The following is a 21,671-nucleotide window of genomic DNA, read 5'->3' on the forward strand; positions in this document are numbered from 1 at the left end:
GGTGACCTGTCGTGTTGGCTCTTTGCACTTAGCTGACGTTTTCAGGGCTCACCCAGGCTGTGCCATGGTGTGGAAAACAAATTTGTGTATTTGTATGGACACATCAACAATGTTGATGGCCACGGGTGTTTCCACCCCTGGCTTTTGTGGATGGTGCTTCTATGAACAGGGGCATAGGAGTCCTTGTTACAGACCCAGGAGTGGAATTACTGCTCATGTGGTAATTCTGTGTGTAAGTTTTTGACAAAACCTTGCTTTTATTTCTAATGGATTGACCACCCTTCGTCCTATTTGGCCTCTGAGCCTTACTGCCCCCCAGGACTCAGGACTGGGGTCCTGAGTTTGTGGGCTACCTCCTGTAACCTCCTGGCAGACTTAGAGGCAACACAGTGCCCTCCCTGCCCTACATGCACCTCCTCCCAGCCAGGCACATACTCTCCCACCACATCAGTGACCAGCGGAGGATAGAGGCCTCATTGGTCCCATTTTGCACATGAGCAAACCGAGGCCCAGTGAGGCCATGTACTTCTCCCTAGGGCCACAGAGCTAGAAAGTCCTTGTTAGGATTCAAATCCATGTTCCCTGATCCCAAATCCTTCCCAAGGCTCCCCGTCCTCGGTGCCCCTTCCAGGGCCCAGGCTTGAGCCCGTGAAAATCTGTGCACCTGTCCCAGGCTGGCTGGGACGAGAGCAGAAGATGAGCCGCGTGGGCCAGTCCTTCTGGGTGTTGCAGGGACTAGAGGGGTAATGAGCACTTAGTACTTGCCCAGCTGTCGGTGGGGCTGAGGAGCAGCTGTGTGAGTGCTGCACTCTAGGTCTATGTTGACCCCTCCTGGAGGGAAGTCCTGACTTCCATGTGTGTGCACGCATGCAGCTGGACAAGATCGAAGGTGTGTTTGAGCGGCCAAGCGACGAGGTCATCCGGGAGCTATCCCGGGCGCTTCGGCAGGCGCTGGGTGTGTCACTCTTCGGGATTGACATCATCATCAACAATCAGACCGGGCAGCACGCGGTCATCGACATCAACGCCTTCCCAGGTAAGTGGTGGGGCCAGGAAGCACCTTCAGCCTATAGACCAGTAACCTTGGGCGATGGACAGGTGGACCAGCGCCCACCAACCCCATGCAGTCCCTCTAGGCCTCAGCCTCACCTGCAAAATGGGTTCATAGCATGTGGTGAGGTTGGCAAATGAGGTCAGTGCCTCCAGCCAGGAAGAACACGGGGTGCTTAGTGGGCCTGCACTAAACACATCTCACTCTCCTCACCTGACCCTGTGTTGTCAGCATGAGCCTTTGTTGGCCCACCAACCCTCGGCTCATCTGTTGGGTCCTTGTAGATTGAGAGTGGAGAGAACCCTGAGGAAGCACACCCTCCACGGTTTACCTGCAGGGAACGAGTCTCCTGGGGACGGAGAAATTACCCCAGGTCACGGTACAGGTTGGCAGCAGCACCATGCTCCTGCCCTGACCCTAAGCAGTGATTCTGGGGCCGGTCTTGGTGCTGGCTGGTTCCCTGTGGCTGCGACGCCCACTCCCTGCTGTCTGCCAGAGCCCAGAGGCAGGAAGCATGTGCCAGGTCCTCAGGGCTGCTGACACAGCCTGGCTCTGCCATGCTTCCCTTGTTTGGATCCAGCAAGGGGCTCAGGGGAGATAGGACCCACAGAACCCTTGGCAGGCCCAATCGCCTGCAGGGATGGTGCCGTGCCGTCCCTGGTCGGTGGTCCTGGGATGGGCCCATGTTCCATGGGGGTACCCCAAGGCTGACTTTCACCCTTTCAGCTGGCTTTGGCTGTGTGGACCGCAGGCTGGGTGCTTGACATGTGACGCTGTACTGTGTGCAGCCAGGCTCAGCCACCATCACAAGTCACAGCCAAGGAAACCAAGGCTGGTTGGACACCACTGGCTGGCTCTCTGTCATTCATTGGTTGACATGTGTTGAGGCCCTACTATGTGTCCCAGATGCTGCAGACACATGGTGCAGCATGCCCATGGCTGCCAGAGCCCTGCCCTCAAAGGACAGGGGTACCTGGGGCTCCTCCCTGAGGTGATGATATGGGAGCAGAGCCCGGCAGGAATGGAAGACCTACCCCCACCCAGGGTTCTGCGCGGGGTGGGGGGGATGGACGAGGAGGCATGAGAGGAGCCGGCCATGTGGTGTGGTGACAGCATGGGGTTTCACTCTGAGCTAGGTAAGAGTGAGCCGGTAGGGACAGTGGCCTGTGTTTCTCCAGTCGCTGTGGGTGCAGCCTAGATAGAGACCTGGGTGCTGCCAGAGGTGGGATTTTGATGAGTAAGTGACAGGACAAGAGACCAAAGGAATCCAGGGTACGTCGGGGACCAATGATGACATATCAGAGGCTCTAAACCAGGGAGGACACGGGTGATGACAGCAGAGTGGGAGCCGAGTCAGACTAATGGGAGGACAAGGAGGGGGCAATGCAGGGCTGTTGGGGTAGAAGCTCTAGGAAGATAGAGGTGGGACGTGGTGAGCGTTAGGAGCTCTGCAGTTGAGCTTTGGCTTTGCACAGGTCCTGAGAGACCCCCTCCCAGCGCGGTTCTGGCTCCACATCCTATGTGCCCAGAGGAGCACACTGTGAGCCAGCATGGGTGGAGAGGTTCCCAGCCACAGAAGATGAGACAAGGGCCACCCAGGTGGGGCCGGGAATGGAGGTCGGGTCACGGCAGCCGGAGCACCTTGGCCACCCAGCCCAGCAGAAACTGTCTTAGGGAGCCCGATGCCAGGGGAATGCCCTGGAGCCCAGGGGAGGCCGTGTCCAGGAGAGCCTGGGTCTGGAGCACTCGGGGTATATCCTGAGGGGTGCACACCGGGGAAGGCCACTTCGGGGCCCTGGGTGCGCAGTGGCACCCCGTCCAGGAGGCTGCCGCTGGTCATGGGAAGGAGCAGGAGCAGTAGCTACTAGTGGCGCACCAGGCCTGTGCTGAGAGCTCTGCTCTCATGTTCACAGCACGGCATGCAGTGAGCTCTTATGGTCCCCTTACCTGTGGGCACGTGGAGGTGGGGGCCGGTTGACCTGCCCAAGACCTGTGGCCCGCGCATGCTAGGAGCTAGGAGTGGAGCCCTGCCGCCTATTGCATGGCTTCCTGCCTCCCAGCTGAAGCTGTGGGTTCAAATCCTGGCTCTGCCCTCACAGCCTGTGATAGGACGAGCCACCAACGGGGATGTTGTCAGTGTCCGTTGTGCACAGCGGGAGCCGTGACTCCCACCTGCAGAGACGGAGGAGAGGACGTTGGCCCAGGGCTTGGCCCCCAGCTGCTGCCCCGCAGGGCTAGCTGTCACCTAGTCGGCTCCCCAGGCCTCGGGAGCTGGCCGCGTGGCTGGTAGCCAGTTCAGGCAGACCTCAGGGGCCTCCCCCGTCATCTCAAGGTCAGCCTCAGGTCTCCAGACCACCCCTGGGAGCCCCAGAAGCACATACACACCCAGCCCTGGGCCGTGTCTGGGGGCCACAGAGTGCTGGCTGAGCAGCCAGCTTGTGTTCCTTGCTGTTGGCTTGACTCTTGTCCAGCTCTCTGCCCTCCATTTGCATCCCTCCCTTGGAAACCTAGCCGTGCACCCGCTGTCACCCCCCTGGAGGCTCCGGCCACCCCTTCTTCCCTGGCTTCCACGTGATACCCTGGGCGCAGACGGTACCAAAGGGCTGATTGAGGTCCCGGCTCTGCCATCTGGGAGCTCTTACCTCCTCTAAACCCTGGGTAATCCCTGGGCCCCAGCCCCTGGGGCGGTGAGGAGGCCACGAGTGGGGCCCTTGTGCATGCAGCCCGCAGGCTGGCTCTCCCTGAGCCTGGGAATCCAGGCTCAACACAAACACGCATTCCCGCATCCATCCCCCTGCTGATGGGCTCAGTCCCTGACTCCGTGCCTCAGTCTCCTTATCTGCAGAATGGGAACAGCATTGTGAAAAGTGAGCAAGGGCACACAGAAGCATGGGGCATGTCAACTGGTTTACCCATTTTTATTTTTGTTGTGGGCACGTCTGTGTTCCCCCTTGAAGCCTCGGGCACCTCAAAACGACAGCAGTTATTTGCTGGACAAGTCAGATGGTGGACAGGCAAGGCCACCTCTGCCACCTGGCGTGGGGGGGCTCTTCTGTGGGGGGGGGCTCTTCTGTGACAAGGAGTGCGCCCTGCCCATTCCTGAGGCTTATTTTCAGCCAGCCTGTGTCGACAGCAGTGAGGGCCCTGCTCCCTCTGCCCTGCCCCACCCTGTGGTGGAGGTCACAGTCATGTGGGGAGTCAGCAGTGCCTGGAGCCCCTTCCAGGCAGGCACACACACTCTGCCCTGTTCCTGGAGGCCTCGGTTGGTTTGGGACAGTGCTGGGTGCCCACTCACTGATGTCTTTGAAATTGTTTGGGAGTAGGCAGAGTCCTGGCCCTGATGGCACAGCGCTCAGTGGTGGCCTGAGGAGCAGTTGGCTGACATTGCCTTTGTGTCTGTCTTGGGGGTTTAGCATGGGCTGTGGGGGAGCCCAAGCCCCACTGTGTTCAAGGCTCAGTTGTGGGCATGCAGGGGCCCCTTGGGGGCCTGGTCTCGGTCTGCTGGCTTTGATGCCCCGAGATGTGGCACAGCGGTGCCCCCGCAGGGACTTGGGGGTGAGAGGGCTGCAGACTGTTCCCAGAGCAATAGCTGTTGATCCAGGGTCGCTGGGTCGTCTCCCCCCGAGATCTCGCGGTTTACAGAGGAGGAAGCTGAGGCCACGTGGAGAAGGAGCTGTTTGTGATAGAGCATGTGTGCAGTGGGTCTCTGGAGCTGCCCTGTCCCCTGTGCCCGTCCCCCTACCCCCCAAGCCTGGCCCCTCCCCCCATCTCCTGTGCCCTGTCCCCTGTGCCTCATCTCCCGTCCCCCATGCCTCATGCCCCATCGCCCGTGTCTGTCCCCCATCCCTCCACGCCTTTTCCCCCACGTGCATCACAGCATACTGGTGGGGGGGTGTGAATACATGAGACACGAAGCTGTGCCTGAGAGGGACAGGATGCAGGGCGTCTGCCCATCCACTCCAGCGTAATAGCATTTCACGCCCTGGGCTCAGCCAAATTCCAGGACTAGCCTTGGGCCCCACTCCCACTCTGAGTCTAGGCTTGGTAGCTCCAATTTGTCCCCTTACCTACCACGCCTTGGTCTCTCGGTCCTCAGCACACCCACCGTGACTCTAGGAGCCCCAAGGTGGGCCTGCTCTGTCTGCGGCCACGTTTACACCCCAACCTGGCTCAACGCCCCCCCCCAACCCCATCTCTCTCCCCCACACACAGGCTATGAGGGCGTCAGCGAGTTCTTCACAGACCTCCTGAACCACGTGGCCACCGTCCTGCAGGGCCAGAGCACAGCCACAGCGGCCGCAGGGGATGTGGCCCCACTGAGGCACAGCAGGCTCCTGGCGGAGCAGGCAGGCAGCCTGGCAGGTGAGCGGACGTGCAGCGCTGGCCCTGGCTGCTGTGGCAGCATGATGGGCCCGGACCCACCCTGGACGTCGGAGGCCGATGCGGGCGGCATGGGCACGGGCGGCACCGCCAAGCTCCCACACCAGAGACTTGGCTGCACCGCAGCCGTGTCCCCCAGCTTCCAGCAGCACTGCGTGGCCTCACTGGCCACTAAGGCCTCCTCCCAATAGCCATGGAGACCAGGACCAGAGGGCGGCGTGAGCCGCGGGGTGCACCTGCCGGGCAAGCAGCTCCCAGCAGCGACGCTCCTACTAAGAATTCCCAGCGATCTGATTCTTCTTCTTGTTTTATGTTTGGTTTTTATTTTTAATTTTTAACCTGATTTGCTGATGTCATGATCGAAATAAGGGGTGGTGGAGGGGGAGATGGAAGGGCACCCCAGTGGTCCAGCCTCGGGAAAGATGGACATCCCACCTGGTACCTGCTGTGCAGATGTCTTCACTGGGTTGACACTTGTTGTGTCTTCAACACTAGGTCTGAGTGTGAGGTGGGTTGTGCGTATGCATGTGCGGCTGCTATGTGTGTACGAGTGCGTGTGCACATCCACGTCTGTGTGTCTCCATGGCTGCTGTGGACCCCGTGGGGGCCGCCCCTGTTTGGGTGCTTGGCGGCCGACAATGCACGAGGGTTCCTCCTGTCTTCTCCAGCCCCCGGCACGCAGGCCCAGCCCCCTCTCTGTTGCCTCCTGTTGGCCACCTCCACAGCTGTGGGAGGAACAGGGCCTCACGCTGTGGCCAGGGGAGCTGCTGGGTGTTGCTCCCCAGAGCAGGAGCCAGACGAAGCAGGAGGTGCACCCACTCCTTCCTTGAGGGGGGTCCCACATAGGGTCTGGGCTGTGGTCCACCTGTGGCCCACTAACGAAAGGATGCTGCCCAGGGGAGGCCGAGACCTTGAATTGGCTTCCCATCTCCACATCTGGCACCCTAGGCCTCCAGGCCCTTCAGCATGGGTCCCGTGCAGCCCTGCAAGGGTCGGGGGGGCTCCCTCCCTGACCACACGTGGCGCCTGGGACCCATGAGGGGCCCCAGGCTGATCCTGTCTGTGCCAAGGATTTGAGCTGTGACTGGACAGATCACCCCAGGTGTTGCTGGGCCTCAGTGTCCTCCTGTGTAATGAGCACTTGAGACCAGAGACCTCTGGCAGGCAGGCTGGATGCCCTGCGCCCCGCGGTGGGGCCTGCCTGCCTGAGAAGTCAACCCAGTGCACCCCCTGGCATCAAGGTGGCTGAGGCCCGCTTCCATGGCCAGGAGGGCTGCCTCTGCGCTTCACATCTTCTGACACCTGCCCTGCGGGCCCTCCTGTACTCACCATGAGCCCCAAGCACAAAGCCGGCCAAGTGTGAAGGGAGCTGCGGCCCCAGGAGTGAGGAAATATTCACCCCCTCCTCCATGCACGGCAGATGCCACCAGCCCCTTGGGCACCACCCACGGTGCTGGTGGGGCACCACCTGCCTCTCCGCAGAGAAGGTGGCCAGCGAGGACCTTCACCAGCCCTGGGACAGGGTGAACCAAGGCAAAATGCAAAGGACCCGGTGAGCATGACCTTCAGATACCCTTTTACTTGGAGAAGGTGGGAGAGGCCTCCAGGCTGTCCTTTGTGGCCCTGTGAGGACGCTGCTGCGAGGCCTGGGGGTGGGGCAGTACCTTCAGGCTCAGCAGGGGCGGGGTGGGGGGGGTGCGGAAGGGCCGGGTGGTGACCGCCATCAGGCAGGACTGGGCCGGCTGAGGAACCCCGTGACCCGAGGACCCACTGACTAACCGCGTTTACACGACTTGAGTGTTGAACCCTGATTATAATGTCTGTATGGCGCCTTTCCTAGTCCAACCCTGAGCCCCGGGGAAGCGGGAAAGTGTGGCTGGCCTCTTGCACTGCTTTGTCTCCAAAATAAACTACTGAAATCAAACCGCATTTCACACGTGTTTACAAATGTTGCTAAAAATTTCCATTGTTCTGGACTGTTAATAAAACAGCTTTGCTCTCTTAAATGAAACTCCAACCCTGATCTGCCTCAGAACAGGTGGTGGGCAGGGGGGGGGGGGGGCGGTGCCATGTGACCCCCGAGGCCTTTCCGTGCTCCTGTGTACCTGAGGTCCACCCCTCAGGTCACCCAAGCTCGGCTCCAGGGCCCACGCAGCAAGTAACTCCCCCACTGGCCCCGATGCGGTTGGCGAGCAGGGTGACCATGGTTTCCAGAAGTGGAATCGAGGGAGGGGTTCACTTCCTAAAGACTGGGAGTGCCAGGTGGTGGGAGAGGGGAGGCCTGCCCCTGGAGCACACAGGCTGCTCCTGCCCCGGCTGTGAACCCGTCCAGCAGACCCTGGCCATCTCTGGTTGAGGGGCCTCAGGAGCAGATGAGAAGGGAGCATGAGTCGCCGGTGGTGGTGCACCGGCCCCAGACCTTCCCTCGCAGGGTCCCTGGGGGCTCACTGACAGCTGTGGGTCCCAGGACACTCCACAGACCTCCTGTCTCCTCAGGCTCTGCAGTGTCTGCGTCAGGGAAACGCAGAGCCACTAGGATGCTCCTTCCTGAGGGTTGCTGGTGCTGCCTCTGGACCAGAGGCCCTGGAACCTTGTGGGGCCCCTGGCGGGGGCGGGGGAGTCGGCTGTGCTGTGCCCGCGTTGCGCCTGGAGCGGCCCTGCGGGAATCAGGACGTCAAGACCCTCGTTCCCAAGCCTCTGCCGGGTGGTGGGCATGTAGGGGTCTTCAGGGGATTCAGTGCCCGGGGCTGCTGAGCACACAGCCGATGTCAAGGGCTCCAGGAACAAGTGCCGGCAGGGCGGGGTCAGGGGTCACTTGCAGGGTCTCAGCGCTGGGCAGTGTGGAGCAGGAACCTGGGATCAGGTCTGCTTACAGATGCTGCGATTCCGCGGACAGTGCACAGGCCCCTGACCCTGTCCTCCGGAGGGCCCGGGCGTTGTCCTGGCCTGGCGTCCTTCCCTCCCCAGGTATTCATCGGAGCTCTGCAGTGCGTGGTGCGGTGGGCCGGGCCTGGAGCCGCTCTGAGGCCAGGCGAGACTGCGTGTCCTTGTCCTGATCTGGGAGCCCACATCGGCTCAAGCCCCTGGGGTGTGCTCGTGCCTCTGCCCCTGGACAGTCACTCACGTGGAGGGACCCCTGATGGCTCCCTGAGCCGTGTGCTGGCCGGCCACGAGGCGGAGAGCTGGCCTGATGCCTGACAAAGCGGCTGGGCTTCTACCTCCCGGGTCAGCCTGGCTGCGCCCTAGCCCTCGCGTCTCCCTGCCGAGCCCGAGCCCGAGCCCGAGCCCGAGCCTGCATCGACGTGGCTAAGGTTCCAGAGCAGCCACGCTCCCATTGGTCTTGCCCTCCGCGAGGAAGGGCGTCCACCTCTGTGTGCACAGGGCCGCCGGTGTGAGCTCGGGGTGATCCCCCGCCCGCCCCAGACACAAGCTGTTCCCAGGACTGTTAGTGAGGTGGGACCCCGGCGCCCTCCCTTCTGCTCCCCGAGCACCTGCCCCTCCCCAGGCCCCCAGGGGCCTTTCCCGGAAAGCATTGCCTTTCCCCTTCACTTGCAGACTTATCCATGATGTGACCTGAGGGCCGGGAGAGGCCGACCTCTCCTCCAGAGCTGTTTGTGCGATCACACCCTGTCAACATCTGTTTTTTCTCAAAAAGCTCCTCACATGGCGACTTCACCAAAAATGTGGCGTTTCTTGTGACACCTGAGCTTTGTGACAAATGCTAAGTCCTCCTCACAAGCGACAAGCAACATTTCCCAGAACCCTGAGCAGCTTTGTATCTGATCTGTGAACATACACACATACGATGTTTCTATGAATGTACATCCTGTATGTAGAGTCACGGCTTCTGGAAGAGCCAGGACACATCTGCCGGCCCTTTGGGTTTGGCTTCTCCACGTGATTATGACAGCGCAGGTGGCCATCTTTGGGGTGGGTTATTTCAGGGACAAGGGGACCTCTTGTTTTCTCTGTTAACTGGCCTCGGTAGCAGGTGTTTTGATCTGACTGCCTGGTGGAACACGGTTGATGTGGTGTGTGTCATTTCTGTCACTGTTGGGGGTGGAGCACACCCTTGAAATGTGTGAAGACATAAACGTCTTATGGCACCAGCTCTTCGTGGGGGTGTCCCTCTGTGCCTCGGGGTGCTTAGCAGCCGCAGTGGGCACCCCCCGCCAGCCTCATCAGTGAGGCCCAAAGGTGGCCAAGACCCTTCACGGATTCATGTCATCATGGTCATGGTTTTGTGGCCCTGGGCCCTCTGAATCCCTGTCACCATCTGATGAGGAAATAAGTATTCCATTTTTCAGATGAAGAGACTGACGTCCAGGGATGCAAGGTCGCGGACCCAGAGTCCCATGGCTAAAAAAGTAGCCCAGAAAGGATTTGCTCCAGGGAAGTAAACCTCCCCTTGTCCCTTTGCCTGAATCCAACCCCATCTCACCCTCCCCCACTCTGAGTCAAGAGGGGGAAACGGTCACAGAAACCAGAAAGAGCCCAGAGCAGATTTATTTTTCCTTAGATAAATTTTGTAAAGAATACATTACAGTCAGGAATTCTCAGCTTTCAGCAAAAGGTTAGAAGTTATTGCAGTTGCACCCAATGGCTCTGATGGTGGGAAGGAAACTTCTAGAAATCTGCTTGTGTCTCGCGAGAAAAGACAACCGGTTAAAGTCGTGGAGGGTCCGCCCTTGCAGAGGGGCGCACAGGGGCGGGAATTGGGAGCAGGAGGAAAGGGGTGAGGGGGCCAGGGTGGCCTGGGTTTGGGGCAGGCTGCAGCAGCCTCCCTACCAGCAGCTGCACCTGGCCAGGACCTGCGGGGGGAACAACAGAGCCAGGACCACCGGCTGCCTTGGGGCCCTGGGTGGGGGGCTGGCCGGCGGGTCAGCCCCGCCGCAGCGCCTGCAGCTGCTGGGCCACCTTCTCCAGCTCTGCCTCGATGGTCGTCAGGATCTCCAGCTCCTGGTCCTAGGAGAGAACAAACGAACATCAGGTCAGGCCAGGACAGGCCAGGACAGGCAGGCGGCGTGGAGGGCGCGGTCCTCCAGCCTGGCTGTGCCGTGGCCGCTGTGTGGTCTCAGATGGGTAGCTCGGCCTCTCTGCTCCATTCCCACCGTGGGGACAGAGATGCTGCCCTGCTGGGGTTACTGGGGGTTACTGTGCAGAGAACTGGAGGGGACAGGGCCTGACTCCACCACCCCCGGTGGCCTCCTCCCTGGTGGCTCTGGGCGAACCCAGGGAACACAAAGCCTCCAGTGTTCCTCCTGGCCTGAGGGGCTGTGGGGATACGGGAGCTGCCCAGCCTCTACCTGCTGGGGGCTGGGCCTGGATCCTTAGCCCCAGTCACAGGGGCCCCAAGGTCTGCCTGCCAGGGTGGTGCCAGGCAGGGCAGCCCTTCGTGAGCCCTGCTCTGCGCTGCAGCCTCGGGGAGCTGCCAGGACCGCCAGAGCTGGGACCGGTGCCCACACACCTGGGACTTGGAGCCACAGTTAGGGAAGGCCATGCCCCACCCCTGGTGGTGACCTTGGGTCCCTGCTGCATGCCAGGCAGGACATGGAGGAATCCACCGGGCCCTGGTTAGGGGCCCTAGAGCTTCTGTCTTGGAGCAGCCCCTGGGGCATGAGTTTCTGTGATGCTGGAGCATTTCTGAGGAGACCCTGGGGCTGGTGGGGAGGAGGCCCTGCCCTGCCCTCGTGGCTCTGGGGTCCCCATTTCTCTGCCCGGCAGCCCAGGGATTGCTCTGCCTGTGGAGACAGGAAGCCGGCAGGCCCCTCACGGCACTCCGCTGTCTCCAGCTTCTGAGGGGAGAGTGGGGGGAAGGGGTGCTCAGAGGTGCCCAGGCTTGTCTTGGACCAAAGCTAGGTGGGGGCAGTTTCCTGGGGATGCATCCTGGTTCCGGCTGCCAAGGAGGTACCACGAACCTGGTCACAGCCCAGAAAGATGGTTGGGACCTGAGGAAGGAGCCACGTCTGTGTCAGGATGGGCAGACGGCACTGGGGCCACGGAGAGGTCCCTGCCCTGCAGGGCAGCAAGGGCTGGACCACAGACCCCAAAGGCCGCCTCCAGCTGCAGGGCAGTGTCGCCAGCCTGCCGGGGGGACCCAGCTTCCGCCTCCTCACCTCTGCAGCTACGTCCCAGCACACCATCGAACTAACGGGGTAGCCCTGCCCGTAGCCAGGCTGTGAATGCTCCTATATTCGGACCACAACAATGAGGTGAGCAAGGAAGGTCACCTTGCTCCCATTTCTCAGATGGGGGAAACAGAGGCTCAGAGAAGGGGAATGACCTGCCCAAAGTCACACAGCTGGCAAGAGGCAGAACCCAGGTCTTCTGGGGCCTCCGTGCCTCCCTCACCCCCTCCCCACCAGGCCTGAGGTCCCGTGGCCGACCCTGCCGCAGGAGAGGAGGCAGGGTCTGAACCTAGGGGAAAGTGTGCCTCCCAGGAGGGGTGTTGCTGGATCACTGTGTGCAGGGGCTTCCCTGGCCTCCCCGTCCTCTAGGGCCCCCGGGCCTGGCCCTACCCACTCTCAGGGCCAGTGGGGCCTCCCCAGGCCGGTCCCTGCCTGGTGCTTTCCGTTCCCGAGCTCCCTCTGCGCAGCTGCACTCACTCCAGCCCCTCCCGCTGCGGGACAGAGACCTCCCTGCCCGGAACATTTCCCCAAGCCGCCTGCAGCCTGTGAGCCAGACTTCACTCACCCTCCCACCCCCCTGCCCTCCCCGCCCTGCCCCCCTCCCCAGAGCCCCCCACCCCGCCCCATCTGTGTGCCTCTTCGGGCTCAGACCCCCGAGGACTGGCCATGTCCCCTCCGCGGGGCAGGACCGCACATCTGGCTGGCCCGCATTCTGGAGGCCTGGCCTGGGGCTGGAGCCCGCCCCGTACCAACCTCTGGCCTGCGGTTGGCGCTGCCCTCCTCCTCCTTCTTCTCCTCCACATAGCCGCGCACCTGGAGGGGCAGACTCGCCTCCACGCTGTCCTCCCGGGAGGTCGGCCTCCAGCCTCGACGCAGCGGCAGCCCAGGCCCCCTGAAGTCGTAGGCCCGGGCGCGGAAGGAGAGCTTCATGGAACGGTCGGGGTCGTCGTCCTCGTCCTCCCCCTGCAGCCCCTTCTTGGCCGTCAGCTCCTTGGCCAGCTGGTCCATCCTCCATCGCTTGGCACCCTCCCAGTCCTTGGAGAGCTGCTCCTCCTTCTGTTCCTGCTCCAGCTCCCCGTTCTTCCCGCCCCGGAAGAGGCCTCGAGGGGCCTCTGCCATCTCCTCCTCTTCCTCCTCCTCCTCCTCCTGCCGGGAGTGCTCCCGCTCTCCCTCTCCCTCGGGGGGCCGAGCCTCCTTAGCCCCTGTCTTCCCGGCTTCGTCCACAGCCTGAGCCTCGGGCCAACCTGGAGCAGGTGGTGCACAAGAGCAGGAGAATGAAGGCGGGAGCACCGCCCTGGCCCCTGCCGCTCCCCAGGGCCTCCGGCCATTGCTGGGACCGCAGACCACAGCCAGGTCCAGCCCGGCCTCCCCGTGATGATCCTCCTTGGAGGCAAAGGCCGTCTTGATACCGCACTTTGCAAGAGCCTCTCAAAGCTCAGAGGCAGGTTGGCCAGAGCCTGCGTGTTCTATGGGCCCTTCCTCCCAGAAGTCCCCGATCATGGGGCCCCAGCTGGGGAGCCAGGAAGGTCCCTGACAAGGCCCTCTGAGGAGCCAGCAGCTCCCCTAGACCCTGGGTGAAGCTGACACCGTCCCCCAGCCCAGCCCGTTTTCACCTGTCCCTCTGTTCCCACTCACCCTCTCGTCTCCTGGGTTGGAGGGGAGGGGCCGTGTAGAATAGTGAGAGATGCAGGGTTTGGAGTCACACAAACCTGGGCTGGAATCTCTGCTTTTACTACAAATCAGCTGTGTGAGCTTGGGCAGATTACTTAACCTCTCCGAGCCCGTTTTCCATGTGGAAAAGAGCTAATACGACCTCCCAGGATTGCAGTGGAGGTGGAATGAGAGAGTGGATGAGCCCCCCTCCCCCACGCACTTGTTAAGGCCTCAGGCATCATACATACTCTCACCCCTGTCGGTCTCCTGGTGGCCGAGGTTTGGGTGGGGGTTAAGTGCCTCCGTGGGGTTTTCTTCCTCAGTCGCAGCCTTCTCTCCAGTCTCCTCCTCTTCCTCCTCCTCCTCCTCCTCCTCCTCCTCCTCTCGCTTTGCCTGCTGCCCTTGCTCTGCACCCGGGCCCTTCTCTGTGTCCACCAGGCCCTGAGAGAGGCCCTCGCTGTCTTCCTCGGCCTGTGAGTCTGGGTGTTTCTGGCCGGAAAGGCTGGCTGGGGAGTGAGTGTTGGCAGCCTCCTGCTGCCCTGGGGCCTGGCTGTCCCCCTCGACCTGGGGCCCTCGTCCAGGCTCCTGGGAGGCTTGGGGCCTGGCTCCGTCTGTGTCTCCATCATTCTCTGTCTCTTTAGGATCCTCTCTTTTCTCCACAGCATCCTTGGGGGATGCTTCTCCCGTCACCTCTGCAGAAACAACAGGCCCTGAGGACCAGGCTGCACCTGGGGTCTCCCCCGATTTCAGAACTCAGTCATTGAATCTCTGGGCTTCCAGTGAGTCCCACCTGAGACACTCATGACAATTAGTGTTACCTGCTCCATGTCTGGGTCTGACCCCAGCACAATGGGTATGTGTTTCTTTCTTTGTAATTCTACTTCTTAAAGCAGGAAGTGATTTTAAAAAAATAAAGACCTTGAAAATGATCCCAGAACTAAAAATTAGGACATCAGCTGAATTGCTATGTGATCTTGAGCAAGTGCCTTAACCTCTCTGTGTAAGAGGCACCATTGTTGCAGCTTTGTTCTCCCCTCCACATGAGCTTCTCTGCCTTGAGTGTCCTTTGGAAGTGCTCCATCCCTAATTGTATGGGTTCGTTAAAAGGCATTTTCTGGTGGCTGCCTTGAAGGTACCTTTTAACCAGGAAAAGTAAACCCAGCACTGTAACCAAGTACATTCCACCACTTGACTCTGGGCCCCCAGGTCCAAGTGTCCCCATCCTATCTACAGAAACGCTGCCCGACCCGTGGACAGGCACGGTGACCTGTCCATGCTCACTGTCTGTAAGCAGAAGGGCCTCCAAGTGCCACATGCAGGTGACGCATAGCTGCCTCCCCAAATGGAAGCCCTCAGAGACCCCTGATCCTTGGAACTGGCCTGTCCCCCCACCTTCCACATGCAAAGGGCAGGCCCAGCGGAGGTGGTTTGTGGCTGTTGCCAAGCAGGAGGACGAGTCCTGGGGCATCCCCCGTGACCTAAGCCATGATCTCTTTAACCTTAGAAGCTCTCTGGCTTCAAGAAAGATGATCCAGGTTCATTTAGTATTTGAGTCTGGGATCCTCATACATCAGGACTGATGCTGAGGCACCACCAGATCCCGGGGGACAGGTGCATCTGTAGTGATGCTGCTTAAAGCACGCTGGGCCTCAGTTTCTCCATTTGTGCAGGATAGATTAAAATGAGAGCTAGCTGCCTGACAGGCCCTAACGGAGGGGCTCCTTACCCCCTCCCAATCCTTATAAGTACTGCTCCTACATCCTCTCTCCCCCACTTCTGGCTACACTGGCGGCACTGACCTTTCCGCTCAGCCTGGTCATTCTGCTTGTCAGGAGCCTCTGCGAGTCCATCCTCAGAACCGCTGTGTTTCTTCTGATGTGCCCTCTCCTTGGCACCTGGTATGAGAGAAGGAGGGGAAAAAAAGAAAAGAAGAACAAAGTCCAACTTGGCCAAGCCCAGCCCTGGCATATTTGCGAGTGACGGCGTCCCTTTCCTTCTGTAAACCGGGCACGTGGCACTCCAGGCCTGCCCGGTGGGATGAGTCAACGCCAAGTCCGGGGGCAGGGGTGCTAGCTCCCCGCCCCCTCCCAGCCAGGGCCCGTCGCAGCCACAGCCCCTCTCCACGCACACATTTCTCCTACCTGGGAAATGAGGACAAGCCTCGCCTGCTGCCTCCAACAGCAACAAAGATGGAGCCGAGGGTCCGGGGAGCAGAGCGTGAGGGCCCCTCAGTACTGACTGGTAGGATCCCTCCTACCAGGTCCCTCCAGGACCCTGTCAGGCCTGGCCCTTGGGCAGCAGCTGCCTGAGCTTCTGCCAGGATCCGCAGGCGGCCCTCTCCTTGCCTGGGCCCCGGGCTCCTGCCTCTGTCCCCACCCGTGCCCGCTTCCTGATGACGGCCCCCCGGCCAGGCCACCTCTGCAGATGCTGCTGCAGTTTTCACCAGGCTGGGAATCCCTGGGGTGGGTGGAGGCACCGGCACATCGGCTGTGGGCCGCAGACGCGGACCTCGGGTCACGCCTCCCGGGGGCTCGTTCCTCACCATGTGATGTGGGGTGGTGAGCTAGCCGAGGTGCGGGTGCCCACGAGACAGTCTGAGTGCAGAAGAGGGAGTGGACGGGAGGACGCGCGGGCAGGCAGACAGGCGGACACGTAGCCTCATCCCGTACTCTTACTAGAGAGCAGTGATGCGTGTGCGCATCGAGAAGGTTCGTGTTGGACACGCACATCCATGTGTGCAGACACGCCAGGACACGTACCCCTGGAACAGTCTCCGTTGACTTGATTTAATTATTTAACTGTAATAAGTCAGTCATTCAATATTTAAGTTTTAAATTATCATATTGCAATAAAATATTTAATGTTTAGCTAAAAAAAAACCACCAGGGTCAATGAAGATGAAATGGATGAGACAGGCGGTGGTAGCCAGGCCCCAGCCAGCACCGCGCCAGGCACTCACTTTAGGCTCCCGGTGGCCGCGTGACCGGGTGCCTGCCGTCCATTCACACTCGTGGCGGGTCTTCCCGTGGGCCCTAGACTGCGGCCTTCCCGGAGCCGGAGCAGCCTGCGCACCTCCCACCTCACCGCACCCACAGAAACCCAGCCCCGAAAGTGAGCCCTCACGTCAGTGGACGTAGATGCAGATCTCTGGCAGAGGGCCAGTGCCTGGGGAGAGGCACAGCGCCAGCAGCCGCTTCCCACAGGGCATCACCTTGGAAAGATGCAAGGCCAGGACCCATCTTTTTTCAATGTACCAGGGACATCTCTGTGACTTACATGAACCACATGTGAAGGAATCTGGGAAGCAATCTGGGCATGGGCATCCACGAGATGACATCAGCCTAACTCTCCATCCCAGCATCCTACCTGGGTTCTGCTTGCATAGCCTTAGTGACAAGGAGCTCACTACCCCCACCCACAAAGTCACTCCATTCCCAAGAGTATCACTGGATGTTTCTGAATCTCTGAGAGAAAGACATACTCGACTCTAAAACATGCTGAGAATCTGGTCTGTGTTTTGGGGGCAAGCAAGACCTTGCTTTCCCCATCCACTCCTTGAATAGAAGCTCACAAGTGGTAATGGGCCCCTCCTTTTTCCTGGAGACCAATTTGCTTTTCAGTTAACAGAGGAAAGGGATCCTCTCTGCAACGTTGTCTTAAAAGTACCCCCACCGAGATGACTGATACCCAGAGACAGCAGGGTATCAGGAGAGCTACATCTTGGCATGTCCTTAACTTACTGTGTGACCTTGGACAAGTCACTCAACCTCTCTGGGCTTTTATCTCTTTAACTGTATCAATGACAAATTGGGACAGGGAAGAGCCCACCTTCCTCCTCTATGTTGGCAGGGAAATAACTGAGTCAGAGAGAAACAGGACCTTGCTCAAACTTCCATCCTGGTTTTCTATCAATTGCTGGAATTTATCCAGATTCCTATGCAGAGACTGGAAAATACCTTGGAGAGCAAGGTCTTGGAGCTCTTTCAGCAAATTCTGATGTCGCAGGATTGAGAGGATCCGTTCATCTGCAAGGAGGGAGAGTCGTTATGAGTGGTTTCCAGAGAACAGCCGAGAAAGAGATTACCATCAATTTTCAGCTGAGCACAAGTTTATTTTGGAAACTGAAAACCTGGGGAGCAGCCGCGAGATTGCATCTTGAGATAACACAGTGGAACTGGCTGCCCTCCCAACGTCACTGCTTCCTACGGCCTCAAGAGGTCAGGCACCAGCCCAGCGCCCAGGCCTCCGCGGGAGAGCCCAGGCCCTCAGGTGCGGCCGGGGGTTGTCTCTACACCGTGTTCTACCCTTTCTTGACTTTTCTATCCGTTGGTTTCTGACTCTTCCCGGACGGTCCGCCCCCAGTGCTAATAGTGGACCCTCCAACAGCTGGGCAAGACTCAACTGCTCAGTTGGAAACACTCCGTCCTTGTCACGCCCACAACACTCCTTTCCTCATCACAAACCTACAGACTATCTGCCTGGCACCAGCTGTTCTTGGCTCTGGAGATATCATAACACAACATCTCTGTCCACAGGGTAGACCAGGTGGCCTGCTGCTCCGGCCTTGGTTTCATTCCACCCAGAATTCTAGTTAATTGTGTTCCTATCTGTTCTATCTGCTGGTCTGCAAGCTCCAGGAGCTGTGACCCACCCCTCCCCCTCCCTGTACCACTTCAACACTAGCACAAGCCCAACCAGGGCAGGCACTTGATTGGTGACTGTTGAATTAAATCATTGAATTCTGCCAAAAGCCACAGACCTGTATCCTCACCTCCCAGCCCCAGGGGCAGTGCGCCGCCACCCCCACCCCCACCCCGCCGCCCCCAGCCTTGCCTGTACCTCCTCGGAGTGTCTCAAAACACTCCTGGCTGATGGGCACGGGACTGGGCTTGGAGAGTGTGTCAGAGATGACCTCAACGATGCACTTCATCACCTAGGAAGAGAGCGGGGGCACGCTGGGGCTGGTTTGTGTTTGGGGCTCAGCTCCAGGACAAATTCCTAATGAGAACATAGGACCATTTGCTTTTGTCTTCAGGAGTCCCTGGATGCCTGTCTCAGACGCACAGCTCTGCATTCCCAGCCAGACAATAAGAGCAATAATAGAAACCCCTTAGATGGTGTTTGCCATGTGCCAGGCACTCTAATGATATAGCCAGCAGGTACCCCTCAAAGGTGAGACATGGTGGGAGCTGAGTACTGGGTACCCAGTACCACATGTCTCTCTAACGATGGGGAAGCTGCTCCTGAGCATTAAGGTATGTCTTTTAGAAGTACATTAGTCTTGCAGCTGCCTCAAAGGTCAACTACCTCCAGGAAGTACTTCTGGACAGCCCAGAGAGCAAAGACCTTCCCTAGCTCTACCCTGTCTGGAAACAGGACTTGGGTCACTCTCTCCCAAAATCCATGGTGTTGTTACACGCAGGGAGTGACAGCCTCATGGTCTGGATTTATATTTACCCTGGGGATAAATCCTGTGGCTGGATGTGGGCTCACATCAGCTACATCTGGGTGCCTGCCCCAGGCCAACAGCAGCCATATCTCTGAACGTTTTGTCCAGTGCCCAGCAAGGTGCAGTGGGTAATTAGGCAGCTGATACATGGATATTTGAAGGGAGTGGCAGCTCCCATGCTGTATCCACACTGGGTGATCTTGAACATATGACTTGACCTCTCTGAGCCTCAACTTTCTCATTTGTAAAATGAGAGCAAGAAGACTTTCCCAACTCCCCTCCCAGGGTGATCAGACACAGATGGGAAAACACTCTATAAAGTGTGAAGTGCCACACACACCAAGGGAGGGATTCACAACTCTCCACCTGTTTTGGCTGCCTAGAGCAGGGCAGAGAAGCAGGAGGTGTCAGACATGCATTAGGCAATGCTGGTGGGGAGTGAGGGGGTGGCAGGCTGTGTTTATGTCATGCCAAAGCAACCCATCCAAAAATTGAGGATGGCAAACTGGCAAACAGGCGCTGCAGTAGTCACAGCATCATAGGATGGAATATTTAGGTCTTCACTAGCTGTTATGGTGCCCCTGACCCCAGGCTGCTGGGTCCAGTATGGTGACCATGAAGGATCTGGTAGGAAGGGCCCTGCAGCCTGTACCCTGCCTCCCCCTGTAGCTGTCGACCTTACACTGGGAATATCAGATAATCAGCAGTCCATGAGGACAGACTTTGGGAGAGAGAAATTGGGTATGGGTCCAAAGAATAATAAGGATCTCAGAGGGGAAGCTCTAGGTGCCCATTTACCGAGGACCTGCTATTTGCCAGGTGCCTTACATCTATGATTCCTACACTCACAATTTCCCTCAAGGGAAATACTATAGATGGATAAAGGGGCAGCTCAGAAAAATTAAGGAATTTTACCAAAACCACACAGTGGTAGAGGCCCACATATAGGCCTGTCTGCAAGGAAAACACATGAAATATAACTAAGCAAATAGAGGTTGAAATTGCTTTGATGTTTTGGGTTTAACCATAGCCCCTCTGGAATGGAAGAAAACAGGCCCTGAAAAGGTAGAAATGTATCTGAGTTGCAAGTGAGGGTCTGTGAGCACCAGAGACTGGAAAAAGAACCCCAGCCCAGACATGAATGACTTCCAAGTACACACCCAACAGAGATCGTCTCACTGGCTACAGGTTCCCACTAGTATCTCCTAAGGCCCTTTCCTGGCTGATGTCTACCATCAGCCCCAATGGCCAGGCCCCCGGGTGCAGAAGCCATGGTCAAGAGTGTTTTTTTCGTGGCCTTTGGGAGAGCTGGGGCCTGAGGGCCTATGCAGCCTGGGGCGGGCAGGGGGGGGCGGGGGGGCTGGTGGGGACTGGGGATTGCTGGCAGAGCCTGAGGAGGAGGAGAAGCTCAAAGAGGGAAGCCAGAGCCAGAGAAGTGAAGACCATTCTTGCAGGTCTGCGGACAACCATAACCACAGGGAAGTGCCCCCCAGCATCTCATGCAGGGCCTGCAGATTTGGAGCATTCACAGCAACAAGCCTGGCATCTTGGCCCAGTAGCTAAGAGCCAGGCCCCATCGGCAGCATACCCAGCTCAGAAGAAGCTGGGGAAGTCCCCACAGCGGGATGGCAGGGAAATCTAGCAATCTTTGATATCTTCTTTTACAAGCTGTCCCCAGGCTCAGCAGCCGCAGTGCTGGCTCTTGGCTTTATACCAGACTCACTCCTGCAGCTGACCAAAACCTGGCTGTGAGGTGTTCATGGGGCCTCCCACCCGCTACCCTGGGGCATTCCCATACCCCTTCTTACCTCAGTGTCCCCTTTATTCATCGGGCTGCTCACAGGAAGGGCAATGGCTGGGAAGAGAAAGAGAGAGCTGGGGTCATGCCTCTGCTCCAAGAGGAGAGCTCAATCCTTCCTGACTGGGTTCATAGGGGGCCCATTCACCCCCGTGCTCTCCTTCAAACCCCCCCCCCCACTGGGATGCTGGGGTTGGTTTTGTTTCCCTTCCCTGGCTGCTGCCCCATGGGGATGGTCCCCAGGGGCTGCACTGAGCTCCCTGCCGCTTCCCTTTGGGAAAGCTCCTGCTCTGGGTTTGTGGGAGGTGGGGGACAGCTGAAGGCTAGTGCCATGAAAACAAGGCCAGTGGCTGAGTGGGACTGGGGTGGGGAAGGAGGCGGGGAGAGGAAGAGGGACCCCGGAGGAGGAGGACCGTGAGCGATGAGAAGGAGAGGGAGAAGCCCAGAGCAGAAAGACGGGAGGGCGGGGGCCTGCGGCGGTCTCCCATCTCCCCCATGACCTTGGGCAGCACGGCGCGGGGCAGGACCGGCCCCGAGGCGCTCGAGACGCCAAGCCCCGACTCGGGAGGGTCCCACATCAGGTCGGGTGGGGCCGGCGGCTCCGCGGGGCCGGGGCCGGGGGGCGGGGGGGGGGGGCGGGAGCGGGGCGCTGTCCGCGGTGCTGAACGCTCGCCGCGCGGGAGGCGGGAGACGGGAGGCGGGAGGCGGGAGGCGGGAGGCGGGGGACGGGGGCGAGCCTGGGCCCGGGGGCGGCGGGCGGGGCCCCGCGCTCGCTCACCTTGCCCGGCGCACAGCAGAAGGGCCAGGACGGCGGCGGAGCGCATGGCGAGCCCGAGGCCCGGGCGGCGGGCGCCCTGGCGAGGGTTGGCGGCACGCGCGGCCTGGGAGCGGGTTGCAGCGGCGCCGGCGCGAACCGGGGGGCGGAGGGCTCGGCTTCCCCGTCTGCAGCGCCCGCCGGGCCACCCACCTGCCTCTCCGCCGCGCGCCGCTCCTGCAGGAGCTTATATGCCCCGGCCCGGAAGTGACGTCATCGCGCCCGCCCCTGCCCGCCCCCCGCCCGCACCCCGCCCGCACCCCTGCCCGCACCCCTGCCCGCACCCCTGGGCGTCCGGCGGGCTCGCTCCTCGTGCTCCGGGCCCCGCCGCCCGCCGCTCCCGCCCTGCACCCTCCGACGGTCCCGCCGGCCCGCTGGGTCCGTGGGCGCGTCGTTCC

General features: G+C 59.9%; 2 protein-coding genes across 6 annotated transcripts in view; one reads left to right on the top strand and one right to left on the bottom strand.

The window, feature by feature from the left end:
• ITPK1 (inositol-tetrakisphosphate 1-kinase) overlaps positions 1–7,436 on the top strand; it is a 165,487-nt gene extending 158,051 nt beyond the window's left edge. For all 4 annotated transcript variants that reach the window (XM_055333677.1, XM_055333679.1, XM_055333678.1 and 1 more), the window contains 2 exons: positions 874–1,036; positions 5,264–7,436. In XM_055333677.1, the coding sequence (XP_055189652.1) occupies positions 874–1,036; positions 5,264–5,622 (522 nt within the window). In that variant the 3' untranslated portion in view covers positions 5,623–7,436. The remainder of the gene's footprint in view (positions 1–873; positions 1,037–5,263) is intronic.
• Positions 7,437–9,929: 2,493 nt separating this feature from the next.
• CHGA (chromogranin A) lies at positions 9,930–21,446 on the bottom strand. Of its 2 annotated transcripts, none has more exons than XM_055333676.1 (8): positions 21,238–21,446; positions 20,470–20,516; positions 18,052–18,145; positions 17,169–17,237; positions 15,012–15,107; positions 13,467–13,904; positions 12,313–12,803; positions 9,930–10,396 (listed from the first exon to the last, which is right to left on the bottom strand). In XM_055333676.1, the coding sequence occupies exons 1-8, from the start codon at positions 21,281–21,283 to the stop codon at positions 10,313–10,315; spliced, it is 1,365 nt and encodes a 454-aa protein (XP_055189651.1). In that variant the 5' UTR covers positions 21,284–21,446; the 3' UTR covers positions 9,930–10,312. The 2 variants fall into 2 exon arrangements, with proteins under 2 accessions (XP_055189651.1, XP_055189650.1); XM_055333675.1 differs by having other exon boundaries at positions 13,461–13,904.
• Positions 21,447–21,671: the final 225 nt, after the last annotated feature.

Source organism: Nyctereutes procyonoides, unplaced genomic scaffold (assembly GCF_905146905.1).
Source record: "Nyctereutes procyonoides isolate TBG_1078 unplaced genomic scaffold, NYPRO_anot_genome, whole genome shotgun sequence".
Classification (NCBI taxonomy): Eukaryota; Metazoa; Chordata; class Mammalia; order Carnivora; family Canidae; genus Nyctereutes; species Nyctereutes procyonoides.

Bases quoted from the DNA above. Each gene is read 5' to 3' on its own strand.
- CHGA (XM_055333675.1), bottom strand. From the start codon at position 21,283: ATGCGCTCCGCCGCCGTCCTGGCCCTTCTGCTGTGCGCCGGGCAAG. The intron at 18,146-20,469 runs GTAAGAAGGGGT...CTCTCTTCCTAG, and splicing joins TGAATAAAGGGGACACTGAG to GTGATGAAGTGCATCGTTGA. The intron at 13,905-15,011 runs GTCAGTGCCGCC...TTGTTTCTGCAG, and splicing joins TGACCAGGCTGAGCGGAAAG to AGGTGACGGGAGAAGCATCC.